Here is a 15,762-nt window from a genome sequence, read left to right as displayed (position 1 = left end):
GGCAGGTAAACAAGAGAAACATTCGGCTGTCTTGTTAAAATTAGATCTTTAATAACTCTCTTTCATTGTGACACACACACTAGACACACACAGGCAGACAATTTACAGGCTGCACTAGAAGCATGTCCTAATGGAAAATCATTTCTTCCCTTTATTCTCAGTATTTCCAAATTAACTTGTCATTTAAAAAAGTGTTAGTATATAAAGCTGTCATATTACAAATTGTAAGGAGTAACATTATATACTGATGCAATCAAAACAGAAAACAAATCTAGCTTTTTTAAAGTCATTTTCTTCTGCAGACAGTGGTCTTCCTTTGTTTTTGCTCTCTTTTTCTGCAACACATTTTACTAAACTCATTTCATGTGCACTAATCTGGAGTAAACTGCGTTGTAGCGTATTAAATTTCTGCATACAAAATGCTTTTTTTTTCAGATCATTAAATTACTGCATGTTCACTTCCCTCACAAGCACCAGATGGCCCAGGCCCAGGCATCTCCATTTGTTTATATTATAACAAATCAATTTAAAGTACAGCTCTTGCCAGCCCATTTAACTGGAGAATTGACACTTGTTGTCAGCCCCCATTATGACAATGTGGGTGTTAATTTCATTTATTTAGCAGACATTCTTCACTTAGATTGTAATTCACAGGAGTTCAGTTGTGACCTTGGAAGTATGCACAATGATTTCAGTGTGAGTGGAGTATGTGGACAATACTGGCACATAAAGTTGTAAGACATGCACTCTTTTCACAAACCTTTAAACCCATTTTTTCTAACCCTGAACATCATAATTATCAACACTCGTGTTTTTCCTGGTTTCTCTGATTTTTTCAGACCACGCCCACCTTCTTCTGGGAAAATTCCTTAATGTGCATGATCCTCAAACTTTATTTTGAATATTTGTTTTGTTGTTAAATTTGTTGATTACCAAAGTTTCCAGATCGCCATGCTTCATGCACGGCATACATGACATACAGGTAAAGCCCACACAACCTGTTGGTGCAACCGGGCAACATGCATTCGGACTGAAGGTGTATATGTGCTTGCTAATCTGTGCACAGGCAGGACAGACCGAATTATCTCGCTATCTTAGCTGTGATTTTGATACTTCAACTCTCTCCTCACAGACTAAAATAAATAACTGCAGGTTGAGTACATGTGCAACTCTTGGGATGCTGAGAGCTGTTGACTTTTTTTTTTCCAGCAACAGAGTGAGTAACAGCTATTTTCAAAATGAGCTGGACATTTCATACTGATCTCTGACTGTAGCTGGCTGTGAGATGAGTGTGCAGGGATCATCTATAAACTGCAAAAATGAAGATACTACAAAAATATAAAACTTACAGAGTCACCAGAATGATTTTACACGTCACTAAACTTCTGTTGGTTGTACTAAACAGTCATTTTTAAAGGCTTTATATTTCACTGTACAACAACTTCAGTGTTATACAGAGTCACTTCACTCATAAATGGTCTTCTGATGAATATATCAACATACTGCTGGCAAGCCAGCAGGTCATGATTGTGGTTAATAATCGTAACATTACTTTATGTTTTGACCTCACAGCTTAACAATTTAGCTTCAGTTGTGTTGAAATGATTTCTTATGGTATGAATTTCATATTCCTTGTGTGTCTCAGAGCCCTGACAGAAAATGGCTCATCTTTGATGGTCCAGTGGATGCTGTGTGGATCGAGAATATGAACACAGTACTTGATGACAACAAGAAGTTGTGTCTGATGAGCGGTGAGATCATTCAAATGTCACCACAAATGAGCCTCATCTTTGAACCCATGGACCTGGAGGTGGCATCTCCAGCCACGGTGAGAGACTCCTTTAATTTAGACTTCATAGTTTTACCCAGTTTTTATTAGATTTTGTGATATTTATTTTATTTTATATAAATATCATTTTAGTGTGAAGGATTTTGATATTAAACAGGGCCACTGAGTTTGGTGTGCTGTCCTCATTATCACTGAATGTGTGAGAGCCAAAATCTCCACCTTTTCACTTTCCAAATGCTGGCTATCAGGCAGGTTCTACTTGTGGCTCTGTATGATGTCAATGAGTGCAGATACCTCTATCATGGCACACAGCTGTGCCTTCAATCTGAAGAAAGCCTTGACGGTAAGGTGGTCTTAAGCTAAAACAGCTTATTTCAGGCAGAAGATGAACCGAGGTCCTGAACCAAGGCCAAGCACAAGATAAATAACGACAGAACTATAAATCATGAAGCCACCTTGAAGTTCAGTCATTCATGAATACTCTGGTCAAAAGCCTGTTTTAGAGGACTCGACCTCTGCGGTCTTTGGGTTTGTTTATTGGGATTTTTTTTTGTTCTATTGAAATTCTCTTTTTTTTAATGTTTCAATAATTAGAATGACAGATGTTTCTGTTTTGTTGTGGGACTGAAGAATTTTATTCTTGGGAATTCAGCCCCCTTTTCTGCCTTTTTCTGCCATTTTGAAATGTCATATTAACAACATCAGTGGGACTTATTTGACTGGTTGATCTTCTCTGTTTGCAGAATTACTGAAAATCTGAACAGATATATGTATTCACCCATTCCATGTCCTGGTGAATACAGTTATACAAATAAAAACGGTTCTCAGACATAATTTTCAAGATCAAGATGGACAAACACAGTCTAAATGAGGTTCAGGCTCGCGGTTCATGCATGTATTTTGAGCCTTTGCAGAGGTATTCAGTCTTTGAATGCTACTTTTCTGTTTGCACTGTTGTTATTTGTACAGCCACCTCTGCTATGGGCTTTGGGAGACTCTAGACAGCAATGCGCTAACATAAGCCACATTTCTTTACGAAGCCACAGTGACATTTATCAGGAGGGCATAACACTTGAGATAGTATCCTCCCCAACCTCCTCCTCACCGTTTCCACCCTCCACTGTGTAATTTCAAAGGTGCTAAAGGAAATGTGTGCTATAGGGTGCGTAATCTGTCAATCGTCAAAACAAGAGATCACAGGGGTGACACACCTCTCTTCCATTTGAAATAACCTGCAGTCCTTGTGTACCTGTAGTTTTCTTGCAGTATATATTCTTTGGTTATTTGTTGTGAGGCAGAAACAAAGGATGTGCTTCAAATGCATAGATGTCTTGAGAGAATAGCTTCTGCCTCTGCTTTTTTTATTAAACAGACTTCTATTTTTGATTCTCTATAGCCTGGCATCTATTCCTTTCATTACGCTGAATGAAGAGGCATCAAACATTTTGTGATCACAGTGAACTCTTCCCAATTTGTGCACTTCCAACACTTTTGTGCACTATTGATCCCTCAGTTTTTATTTCTCTGTTTAAGAGTATGTTTATTAAAACCTTAACTTATTTACTGTTTTTGATAATATCTTCTAGCTTTATTAGTATTTCTTTGCCAAGCTATTAATGGGATGTTACAGAGAACTTCTGTCTTAAGGCAGCAACTCTTTCATTAGATAATAATTACAAATGATGTGATGAATGCACTGTGCATTAATTCGCACTATCAGTATATGTTTTTTGCTACACTGCTGTTTTTATATCACATCTACTTTCAGCATTGTATACCTTTGTCTTCTGATAAGGAGTCTATCATAATTCTGCCTGATGGTTTATAGTTAATGTTATTTACGAACAATATTCTTGTGAGTGATGAAGGATAACTGTTTGCATGTTTATTTTCTAATGTGATATAAATGATTGTGGCAGGTGTCTCGCTGTGGTATGATCTACATGGAGCCACATATGCTTGGCTGGCGGCCTCTCATGCTGTCCTGGCTCAGTACCTTGCCTCCTACAGTCAGTCCTACGCACAAAGACCTCATCACTGCCCTCTTTGACCGCCTACTGCCAGCCTGCCTACAGCTCATTCGAAAGGCCACCAAGGTGCTTAGAAACTTTTTTTTAACACTTTCAAGTTGCCAGTACTTCGATTTTAGAGCAGCAAGTGGTCCAGTCAGCCAGGAATTGAACAGCCAACAACTACTGCCAGGGGCATTTGCATGATTTCTTTTGCAAATTAATTTTGTGTAATTTTAGTTTTATGCTTCTGTTACTTTCAGATGTTTATAGTTGCCTTCTATACTAACAAATTATTTTTTTCTGGTTGACTTTTTTTTTTTTAAACATCATTCTTATTCCAAATTTGATTTTAGGAGCTGTCTTCAACATCTGACACCAACCTAGTGAAGTCCCTCATGAATCTGATGGACTGTATGATGGATGAATTTCAGGATGAAGCAAAGATTAAGAACATGGATGAAAAAAATATTTGCTCCTGGCTGGAGGTTTGTGTCCACACTACTGCTGCTAATGCTGCTATTTGCTATTAAAGTAATATAAAACATAGTAACATATGAAATAAGTAAAGGGCTTTATACCTTTTTAGCATTTTAGCCCAACCCTAAAAGATGGCTTTACAGAGCAGTTCACAATATACAGTTTTCACTTCCCACAGTCATTGCAGCTCTGTACCTCTTTGATATGCATAATTCGGCATACAGCATTTTGGCTAATTAGTCGATATGAAACAGTACAAACAGAAAAAGTCAAACTCGCAAGAGCTTAGAAATACTGAACCAACATCCAAGACTCCCATTGTGTCCGTTCTCATTTGATCACATTAAAAAATACGCGGTGTACTGCAAATCTGAGTCCTGTTATATGCACAGAATACAAATTGAGAATATGTCTCATAAAAAATTGGCACTGTCAGGTTCTGTTTTGTGTTGACGCTGTAATTCTGGGATGTTGCTCTTGGAAGTGTAAGGAAATGCTTACATGAACGCAAATGAGAAAAAAATACTGCTGTTACTTTGATACAAAAAAACTGTTTGTTTCTAAAATCATACTTGAGTAATACAAATTAATACTGTAGTTTAAAGTATTACAGTGTGGAACTTGAGCATTTATTTTCTGTAATCTGTAGCTCAGTGTTAACAATACAGATATAATACAGAAAAGAAAACATTCCTTTTGTCTTTCTAAATTTACTGTATTAATAGGGTCTGCCCCGACAAAAAACGGAAAAGTTTTAGCAGATGAGCCCTTTCACACACACCATCCACCCCCCCCCCCCCCCCCCCCCCCCCGGTTCCAATTGATTTTTTGCCTCTGAATCATGTCTTTTGAAAGCACTGCTATTATCCCCCTGTGGCATACTGCACTGATGAATGCCTTTCAACCCTCGCTCCTATGTTTCTCAGCTAGTCATTATCAAAGTGTTGAATTAATCAGCTTTTTAACAGCAGGAGCTATCATGAGGCTGCTAAGCTTCATTTCCAATTCCTACAGTATCCCCTGCTGGGGTTTTTTCTAACAAAGGTCCTCTCTTTTTGGATTTTGTTTTTTGTCTCATTTAATAACCTGTACAGTTCTTGGAGCTGGGCTGATGTGCATGAATGCTTTAAATTAGTATAATAAACACAACCTATGACTCTTTAGTAAAATGTTTTAGAACAGATTCTATATGTCCATGGGATTTTATTTTTATGCTAGACTGGTGGTATCTGTTTACCTTCTCATGCCCACCAGAATATGTAGTCTATTTAGTTGTCTAAGACTGCTTATTGGGTAAATATACTGCGGTGTAGAAGTCTTTCACCAGGACATTCCAGGAGACAGGTGGGCCCTAAAACATGTCCTCCAGCAGGCGATCACCTAACCAACCATCAAAAACACACTTCATGAAGGTGGCCTCAGAGCCTGACATCCTCTACTGGGCCCTGTGCTCACTGCATGGAGCTCAATTGGCATTTGCCATAGAAGTGGCAGGTCCACCACTGGAATCCTGTGCTTTTCACAGATTAGAGCAGGTTCATCATGAGCACATGTGTCAGGCAGGATCTGGAGAAGGCATGTTCAGTTTGACTAGTTTGGTAGTGGGTCAGTGACAGTCTGCGGAGGCATATCCATGGAGAGATGCACAGACACCCTAAGTATTTGAATGAAATCCTTGGACCCATCGTCAGATGCTGTTGCATTGGGTCCTGGGCTTCTCCTGGCCTCAGGTAGTGAGATGATTCCTCGAGGATTAAGGAATTAATACTACTCAGTGGCTCCGCACAGTTTTTCTCATCAGACAATTTTAAATGTCTTGGAAAGTTGTCTTTTCAATGTATTTTAATGTTGTTTGTGGTGAGTGGGATGTGTTTGCTCATAAACAACCCCAGTTTCCTGAGTAGGAGTAATTTATTTTTTTTTAACTTTGAGCTTTCGCCATTGATTTCATCAATCATATCCACAATATATATCCATACTGTAGGCGCCAGATGTCTGCTTTATAATTTTATTTACAATTGAGTTCATATTTGTTTTATAATTCATAGATTCATTACATAAGTCATCTTTTCAGGATTAATAAATATGAAAATATATGTTATGTTTACATAAAGTAATGTTTGGGATTGGAATCTAAAAGGGGGTACCTCTTACTTTAAGTATGTAAGTGCAATAGTAGCATGAAACGCTGTGTGAGGGGGAAGGGGAGGAGCATGGACAGAGAGGTTAGGAGTCTCACGGTTTTCTGACCATGTGCACAGGTAGTTCTGGATAACTGCCTTTTTTTTGGAACTTTCATGCTTATTTAGGAAGGAGTTCATTGTTACATCTTCAGTTTGTGATAAATAAACAGTCTTCAAATTATAATGCAACTGGAAGCATTTCTTTTGGAAACCAGGAACACGCGTCAGCCATAGACTCCCTTTTTGAACTTGGTTTATTGGAAATTACCCTACACAAACTTATGTGCGTGAGCAGTCAAAACCAGTAATGATGTTCCTTTTCTTTTACAAAGGGCATGTTTACGTTCTGCCTGATCTGGTCAGTGGGTGCCAGCTGTGACGATTTGGGCCGAGTAAAGTTTGATGCTCTGGTGAGAGAGTTGATGAATGGCCCCTTAAGTAAGGAGACAGCAGCCCGCCATGGCATTCTGGTCACTGTGGAGGCTCCACCGAATCAGCTTATACTCCCCTTACCCACTAAGGGAACCCTCTACGAGTACTGCTTCGTTAAAGAGGTAAGAGTGCAAGAGGTAAGATACTTTTGTGCATGGTATTTATAAGATGCTTGTATATAAATTTTAAGTGTTTTAGGATTAGAATAAATCCTAACCCTGAATAAAATAGAATAAAAACAAGAAACCTGAAGATAGCAGTGGTTTTGTTTTTGCCATAATCACAATATGTGCAAAAAAGAACTTACCTCTGAGTTTTGTAATCTAGATGGAGTGACATACTAATATAAATCTTTCCTCCCCTGAGATTGTTGGGGAAAAGGGACAGTAATTTATTGTCTGTCTGTGACCTTTATGGTTGCATACTGCAGTCTCTTTCACATCCCTCCATCTGGCTTTAATGTGCTGTAAATTTTAGAAAATTTTTATTTTTCATTCAAGGATTGTTTTCTTAGAAAAAGGTTAGTTCCCTTTTCAACACGGATATTTGAGATATTCTTAATATCTGCTTAGAAAAGGACATATGTACATGAGAGATAACATACCAGATGATGAAACACACGCGTGCACACACACAAACAGGTTGTGATCCTTGTACCCTCTTATTTTTCGTGCTTGTGATCTGAGAAGAGCAATTCCTTCCTGCTTTAAGCAGCAGTTGATTAACTGTTGATAAGCCCGGTGGCCATTTCATCAAATAGATCTGTGATTAGTAGTCTGGTACTGTATGTGTCCAGCACTCACTGAGCTTTATATCGTAAATGAAAGTTTCGTCTTTTCATTATTTCCATGTCAGGGCCCGGGCAGGTGGGAGCTTTGGACAGATAAGTTAAAGGCTGCTCCCCCCATAGGCAAGGACATGCAGTTCAATGAGATCATCGTTCCCACTGAGAACACAGTACGCTACATGGCACTGATGGAGCTACTCGTCACTCACCAGAAACCCACTATTTTCATCGGTCCCACTGGCACTGGCAAGAGTGTCTACATTACAGTGAGTCATGCAATACATCTACTTTACAGATCGAACCTTTCGAAAGCACTACAGTATTTTGTGTTTACGCAAACTTATTTTGAGGTAATATACACAGTATAGCAAACTCTATGAAGCTCAAAGCTGTTAGTTCAAATGATGTCAGACAAGAACAGTCTTTTTACATTGCTGTAATAGAAGGATGTAATCATTACTTAGTGCCTAATTTGTAGTTACATTTAGAATAAAACCACTTTTGAATGCGAAATTGATCTAAGATGTTAACAGTCCACATTATTATAATAGCTGTCATTTAATACAACCTTTGTTAAGTCATGCCTACCCACCCTGTCTCCCATCGTGGTCGACGTGATCAGCAACTCTGTAGAACTCATATGGTAACAGCTGCTTTCTGCCTCTTTCTCTAAAAAACAAACAAACAACAAAAACAACTGTGTCACCATATGGCGACCTTCCACTGATGCTCTATTGTATCTCAACTACAAATTGTCCAATTAGCTCCCTCCTCTGGTTTTGTCGGCTGGTTGAATGACATCAGAATTTCAACCAACTTTTTCAAAATAAAGAACAGTCAAATTGAACTATTGGTTGTGGCTTTCAAAACTTTGCCCACAAAAGTGGCTCATCTTCATCTTAATGTGGGTGGATGTTCCATTTCACACACATTTCTAGAAGTCTGCGAACTGGGTGTCAACCTGGACTCTGCTCTCTTTTTTCCCATCACATGTCAAATCCATCTTTAAATCTGCCCTTTACCACCTAAAGAACTTCTCCAGACAATGGCCTTCATTCTCAGACTGAAACCCACACTCATATCTTCATCACCTCCCTCCTAGACAGGCAACAGTGTACTGCTTGCCTAACAAAGCCCTTGGACAGTATGTTCAGAACTTAGCTGCCAGTCTCTTACCCACACTAAGACCTGGCTCTGTTCAAGTTCTTCTCCTCACCTGCAAATACATACATGTCCTTGCTCTTACATGTCATCCTGAACTCTAATTTTTAAAATGAATGCCTTGATTATACTTTATTACAAACACTGATACAGACAGCTGGCAACCTGATGGCCTAGTAGTCTTTCCTGGTATACTTTAGGGCAGCTGATTTAAAATTTTCTAGTTTTCTTTTGTGAATGATCAGAAAACCAATCAAAGATCCAGGATTGCAATAATAGTGTTTCCTACTTTACTACAGTTCTGTGAAAAGCTATTTAATTTGTAATTGAAGGTGGTTAGTTGTGACATTTGGAGTGTACATAAAATTAATTTGGTTGCATTTTTTTTTACATAGGTTAAATATTTCTTTCAGAACTCTAATGTTGCATTTTTCTATTTCCTGTACTTAAGAAGTTATGAATGCTCAGAAGACATTAACTTAGTGATGCAGTAGGTCACATGTCCACAAACAATGATGATAATATCCGGTCATATCTTACATAGTACAAACAGTTAAATAAGTAATCTACGAGTAATACATATTGCTTTGGCAAAATGGCAATATGTATGTATTTTGCTGGCCTGTAACTTTTAAAAATTGAATTGTAAAAAGGTAAGGATTATTCAAATTTTGATTAAATTAACAGAAAATCAGCTCACTCTGATGTGGTCTGTTAGGACATTTTTCACTTTGAGACAAATCTGAGACATTGCCGTGTTCTGCTATTATTATCTTGTCCACTTTAAAGCTGTTTTTTATTTACATAAATTGTTATCAGATACAGACAAATATTGCCTCTGCCACTGATAGCATCACTAACTCAGAAGATTAAACTTATGTGTAGGACTTGCAGTCCCAGGCTAGAGTAAGTGCTGCGAGCACACCAATCATTTGGAGGCAGCTACAGAAGCCAGATGTGAAATGACCACCTTGGAAGAATACAGAGTATCTCTCAGCAGTGCTTTGACTATTTATATCAAGGACTAATCCGTCCTCCGTTCCTTTGCTTCATTAGTTCATCCATTAGCAAGTTCAAACTTCAGACTCTGGGGTGAGTGGAGATCATCTCACTGGGGAGTCTGCCTTGTACTCCACTGTCTGTCTGCCTGGCTGCTTGCTGAAGTGGCTCTGTCCCATGTCATAACCAGCAGACCTTGGCAGAATCCCAAATCTGGCACAAGTGATAAACACTCAGACTATGTGAATATGTATGGCACCGTGCCCGCACTTGTATCCTCGACCGACTACTTAAAGCAAATTCACCTGCACCACACTAATCTGGGGTGAGACTCAGACGAGTGGTGCTGCTGGTTTATAAATTAGGGAAGAGGGTGATATACTTTGTCTGCATCTTGTGATCATTCACATCACACGCTCCCTTTGATTAAGCAGCTCATTATTCAAATAGTTTGACAACCTCCATATGACCGCTTAATATATGCTTATGCAGAAAGCAAGCTAAGGATGTGCTCTGAACCTAAAGATAAAATCCTAATAAAATGCATCAGCTCTCTATGTATGCTATGTTCCCTGTTCATATAAACACAGAAGGAGGTTTGTTCAGTGGGTGCCCGTTATTTTGAGCTTTTAGTAAAATGTCCTTTCTGTAAACTCATGCAGTTTGAAAAAGTCACTGATTTTACCGTTTTAGCCTGTGCACCATTACTTTAGAGCTTCTCCTCAGGGAGACACCTCATTTCACTATTTATTTTGGAGTCATTTTCAGGGATTAACTGAGAATTTTTTCTAATGAAATACATACTGACAGCCACTTTTAATTTTAATTAGATTAAAAAGCTTATCATAATCATTTATCCAGATAAAATTGAAAATGATTCCTTTTTATGTGTATTTGTAACAGGTACTTTTGAGCACAGTGTTTTTTGTTTGTTTGTTTGTTTGTTTTTTGTTTGTGCGGCAATCAACAAGGTTATTAATTTTCTAGAAGTATTACTACTACTGACATACCTAGTTCTTTATAAATCACTTGTAGGATTTGAATAAACCAGAAAGAAAGCCTTTATGAGTATAAACCCTCCACTGAATACAAGAGCAAAATTTCTGTTTGTCTCATGTCTTGGAGTGTGATACCTTGTTGTCGAAGTCAAAAATATTAAGCCAATTTGATGTAAATATCCAGAGGAACTTATACTTAGTGCCTCTGATATCGACTTTTTAGGTTAACAGAAGGTTTCAGTTAAGGCTGTGACATATACCTGGTTATAACATAGAGAAGATCAGCAGGAAAGGAGAGGAAGGTGATTTATTTTATATATAAGTTACACTAAAAGTAAATAAACTGAATAGCTGGAATAAGTTGGTGTGACCAATCTGGTGTTACTAACGGAACACCAGATCTCTGATCATTAACACATTTCTGTGTGATGTGTTATTAGTGTTTGTTCTTGCTTTATATCTGTGTATCTTTTTTATTACAAAGTATTATGTGACCTGCCCTGAAACTACAGATGTAAACTAGCAGGTTTGCTGTAATCTGTTTATATTTTTGATACACTGATGTCCATTAAGATGCATTGCTCCTGGTAAATAAACAAATAATAAATAATGAACAAAGAAAGAAATGTAATATACTGTTTACCGTATGCTCCCATACCTTGAGATCTGATGATAACTTGTGTTCATATTTCAAATCTCTTGCCTAGGACTTCCTGTTGAATAAGATACAGAAGGATGTGTACACCCCATTGTTTATCAACTTCTCAGCCCAGACTACAGCTGCCCAGACACAAAACATTATTATTTCCAAGCTAGATAAGCGGCGCAAAGGAGTGTTTGGTCCTCCAGTGGGGAAAAAAATGGTAGCGCCTCTTTATTACCTACATTTTTATTATTTTTGAACATCTTGTTTCTTTGCTGGTGTGCACTCGATCTATTGAGCGTTAAACAGTGTGGCAGCGTACAGTTTTAAATACACCAGATAATTTCTTTTTCTCTAGTATATGCAGTTTAAGTTTAAGAATACTAATGTTACATTCTATTAGGTGGTATTTGTGGATGATGTAAACATGCCAGCGAGAGAGGTTTATGGTGCACAACCTCCTGTGGAGCTGCTTCGCCAGTGGCTTGATCACTGGAACTGGTATGACTTGAAGGACTGCTCCATGATTAATCTGACGGATATCCTGATCATATGTGCGATGGGACCACCTGGTAAGTAGCCGCTCTGATACTTAAAGGTTAATTAGAAATGCCATCAGCCAATGACAGAAATGTCAGTGCTTGATTAAAATGTTTGTAGAGTGAGTATTCTTGTTTTTCTGTTGCTCGAGCGACTGTTGAGTCAGTGTCACAAACCATTTCCTGCAGTTTTGTGAGCTTCTCATTGCCTGAAGGTTTTTACAAATGGAAAAAATGCTTACCACATCTGTCTCCAATACAACAACCAGTGTAAACATGAAGGCAACCTCCTCCACTGAAGCAGCTGGCAGTGACAGCTGCAAAAGGAAGGGGATGGGAGCCACTCTCAGGTGGCCACATTTTTGGTGATGCGTGAGCTGACAGTTTTTTAGTTTTTCTGAGGTCTGCGAATCTGTGGCAGCCACTGAAACTAAATGCTGTCCCAAGTGTTTACCAGCTGCCACGGTGATAGCTGGTCAAGATGACTCATCTCAAGAATTCAAATAAAAACAAAAAAAATTCACATGTTTAATTAAACCAATAGATTTTATTAATGTATAATTTTTATGTTAAGTTTAGATTTTTTCTGGCCATTGTTTGTCCTAATCGAAGAAGGTTGGAGGGATTGTCAATCTCAGGTAAAGGAGAGAGGAGAGGTACTGTGGCCTCAGTTGAGTTTTTCATTGATTTGACTGCTAGGTGCCCACCTTCTACACTTTGTTTCCCTGCATTAAACTATGACAGCAGGCCTCTTGTTCCTCTGGAAGCTGCTTGGTAGTCTGCCAAAACCACACTGGTTTTGCTGAGCTTCAGGTGATCGCAGTAACACCATGTGATCGTGGCTTCTATTGATCTTCTATACTCAACCGTAAAAACTGTCTCAAAGGGGAAGCCAGTATGTTTCTCACTGGAATCATGCCCTTCATTATATTGATAAAATGTCAATATATTAATAACTTGAGTTTTGCAACAAAATGCGCTCAAAGCCTTTGAACAAATTCCTTAAATTTTTACTACATATACTATACTGTGTAAGTCTGGACAGACAAGGATGTAAAATACTTGCTTTATCAGACTTCAAACTGTGAGTTAGTAATTCCAGTTTGTATTTTGTTGTCTGCTTTTTTTTAGGTGGGGGGCGTAACCCTGTCACTCCTCGGTTCCTGCGTCACTTCAACATGATCACCATTAATGACTTTGATGAGAAGACCATGTATACAATCTTCTCCAAGATCACAAATTGGCATTTTACCATACGGTAACACTAACAATTAGGATGTTGAGACAGTAATTTTATTCAAATTTACCAAAAATATGTACCTGTATATATAACCATGCCTTGCATTTACAGGATAATCAGTTACTCAATACTGCAGAAGATCTTTTTGAGCAAAATATAGTAAATACCAGCTAGGATCCAATTATTCTGTACATCAGTGTCTGTGTCAGTCATTTGAGGATTAAAGGTGGTACTTTTGCTCCCCCCTTTTTGCTCTGCCACATTGTTTACTTCAGAGACCATAAGACCAAAAGCAATCAGATCTTTTGGACAGATTTCAGATCTCCACTAGCACTCATCCAGGCACATATGGCAGCTGCATTTTAAAAATATACATGTTTTAAAGATGTTTTTGCATTTCGAAAACAGTTAGATTTGTTTGAAGATAGATTTTTGATAATACCATATATTTATGAGTTCAGTGTTTAGTTAAAACAACAATTACAGATTCATTTTTCTGACTAAACTCCAGGAACAGGATCTCAACAATGAATTCATTTGATTTGCAGGTTTTCATTCCCCAAGGCATTTGCTACTCTGACCTCTCAGATCGTCCATAGCACTATGTCAGTTTACCAAGAGGCCACCAAGAACCTGCTACCAACCCCCACAAAGTCCCATTACTTGTTCAATTTACGTGATGTCTCCCGGGTTATCCAGGGCATCTGCCTGTCACGGCCAGAGACTGCAGAGGAACAGTCTGTCATCAAACGGCTCTGGGTCCATGAGGTAATATTGTGCATTACAAACAGTATGAGGTACATGAAAGCAGCATAACTAAAGTAACCTAACGTATTGCTGTGGAAAGTGGAAATACATTATAAAATAGCTTCAGTCAAGCCAACAAGATTTGGTGTTGAGATCTGTCCATATCTGTCTCTGCATGTCTGTTTCTTTCCTTTTCTTGTTAATCCACAGGTCCTGAGGGTGTACTACGATCGACTGGTCCACGACACTGATCGATCCTGGCTTGTAAGTCATCTACAGGTTGTGTGTCAGACTCACATGAAGGAGAACTTCCATCAGCTTTTCCAGCATCTGGACCAGGACCAAGATGGAAAGGTGACTGAAGATGACCTGCGCAGCCTCATGTTTTGTGACTTCCATGACCCCAAAGGTGAGGACCGCAGCTACCGCGAAGTTCATGACTTAGATCGGCTACGACAGGTTGTGGAATCACACTTGGAGGAGTTCAACAACACCAGCAAAGCACCAATGAATCTGGTGCTCTTCCGTTTTGCCATCGAGCATGTGTGCCGGATTTCCCGCATCCTCAAGCAACCCAGTGGCCATGCCCTGCTGGTAGGGGTTGGTGGGAGTGGGCGTCAGTCTCTCACCCGTCTGGCTGCCTACATGGCAGAAGCAGAGCTTTTCCAGGTGGAAATATCCAAGACCTATGGAACCACTGAATGGCGCGATGACCTGAAACAAATCCTGAGGAAGGCTACGGAAGGAGAGGCTCATGGCGTTTTCCTGTTTACAGACGCTCAGATCAAAATGGAGTCATTCTTGGAGGACATTGGCAACTTGCTCAACACTGGTGAGGTAAAGTGGATGGAAGAGAGAGACTGACTACTTCATTCGGGTGAACAGATGGTGAAACATGGAGAAAAGGTGCAAAATTGTAAATATTTTCTTATTTCCAGGTGCCTAACCTGTTTGCGGTGGATGAGAAGCAGGAAATTTGTGAGCGAATGCGTGTGCTGGACAGGCAGCGTGATAGAGAAAAGCAAACAGATGGCAGGCCCTTGTCGCTTTTCAACATGTTCTTAGAGCGCTGTCGCACACAGCTGCATGTGGTGCTGGCCATGAGTCCCATTGGAGATGCTTTCAGGGACCGTTTGAGACGTTTCCCTGCACTTATTAACTGCTGTACTATTGACTGGTTTCAGGTGAGTGTATGTATGTTACATACATGTTTTGCTGTGCTTTTTGTCCCATCAGAGGTTTGCACTAATAGTTGACCAGTAAACACAGAGCATGTAGTGTATTTCATGCTCCATGCTTCATTAGTAACTGATAACATTACCAGTACCACATAGCAGAGGGTAAATAGTAATGTCTGGAAGCACACCTGTTAAAAACAGGAAAACAACCTATTTCCTTCCTTGTTAGACTTGGCCTGAAGATGCCCTGCAGGCAGTGGCCTGCCGCTTCCTGGAGGATGTTGAGATGACGGAAGAGGCCCGAGAAGGCTGCATCACTATGTGCAAGAGCTTCCACACCTCAACCGTTAATTTGTCTCACCGCTTTTTGACTGAGTTGCAGCGTCACAATTATGTCACTCCAACCTCATATCTGGAGCTCATTTCCACCTTCAAAGCTTTGCTGAAGACAAGAAGAGCGTAAGATCAAGATATATTTTATGTATCTCTATTCATTTGTAACGTTTTTCATTCAAGTGCTGCTTTTAGGTTTTAGTTTAAATTGACTTCATCAGTTGATGTGAATCAGCGGCACAAA

At 39.2% G+C, this 15,762-nt stretch overlaps 1 protein-coding gene across 2 annotated transcripts in view; it reads left to right on the top strand.

The window, feature by feature from the left end:
- The window catches only part of dnah7 (dynein, axonemal, heavy chain 7), a 73,445-nt gene that overhangs the window by 31,351 nt on the left and 26,332 nt on the right, over window positions 1-15,762 (top strand). For both annotated transcript variants that reach the window (XM_087830233.1, XM_087830232.1), the window contains 12 exons: window positions 1,646-1,828; window positions 3,709-3,885; window positions 4,155-4,286; window positions 6,794-7,015; window positions 7,749-7,946; window positions 11,546-11,701; window positions 11,885-12,053; window positions 13,152-13,278; window positions 13,809-14,028; window positions 14,218-14,844; window positions 14,946-15,191; window positions 15,415-15,644. In XM_087830233.1, the coding sequence (XP_087686359.1) occupies window positions 1,646-1,828; window positions 3,709-3,885; window positions 4,155-4,286; window positions 6,794-7,015; window positions 7,749-7,946; window positions 11,546-11,701; window positions 11,885-12,053; window positions 13,152-13,278; window positions 13,809-14,028; window positions 14,218-14,844; window positions 14,946-15,191; window positions 15,415-15,644 (2,687 nt within the window). The remainder of the gene's footprint in view (window positions 1-1,645; window positions 1,829-3,708; window positions 3,886-4,154; window positions 4,287-6,793; window positions 7,016-7,748; window positions 7,947-11,545; window positions 11,702-11,884; window positions 12,054-13,151; window positions 13,279-13,808; window positions 14,029-14,217; window positions 14,845-14,945; window positions 15,192-15,414; window positions 15,645-15,762) is intronic.

This window comes from Neolamprologus brichardi, chromosome 16 (assembly GCF_056152115.1).
Source record: "Neolamprologus brichardi isolate AB-2024 chromosome 16, ASM5615211v1, whole genome shotgun sequence".
In the NCBI taxonomy this organism is placed as follows: Eukaryota; Metazoa; Chordata; class Actinopteri; order Cichliformes; family Cichlidae; genus Neolamprologus; species Neolamprologus brichardi.
This window is presented reverse-complemented; position numbering and strand designations above follow the sequence as displayed.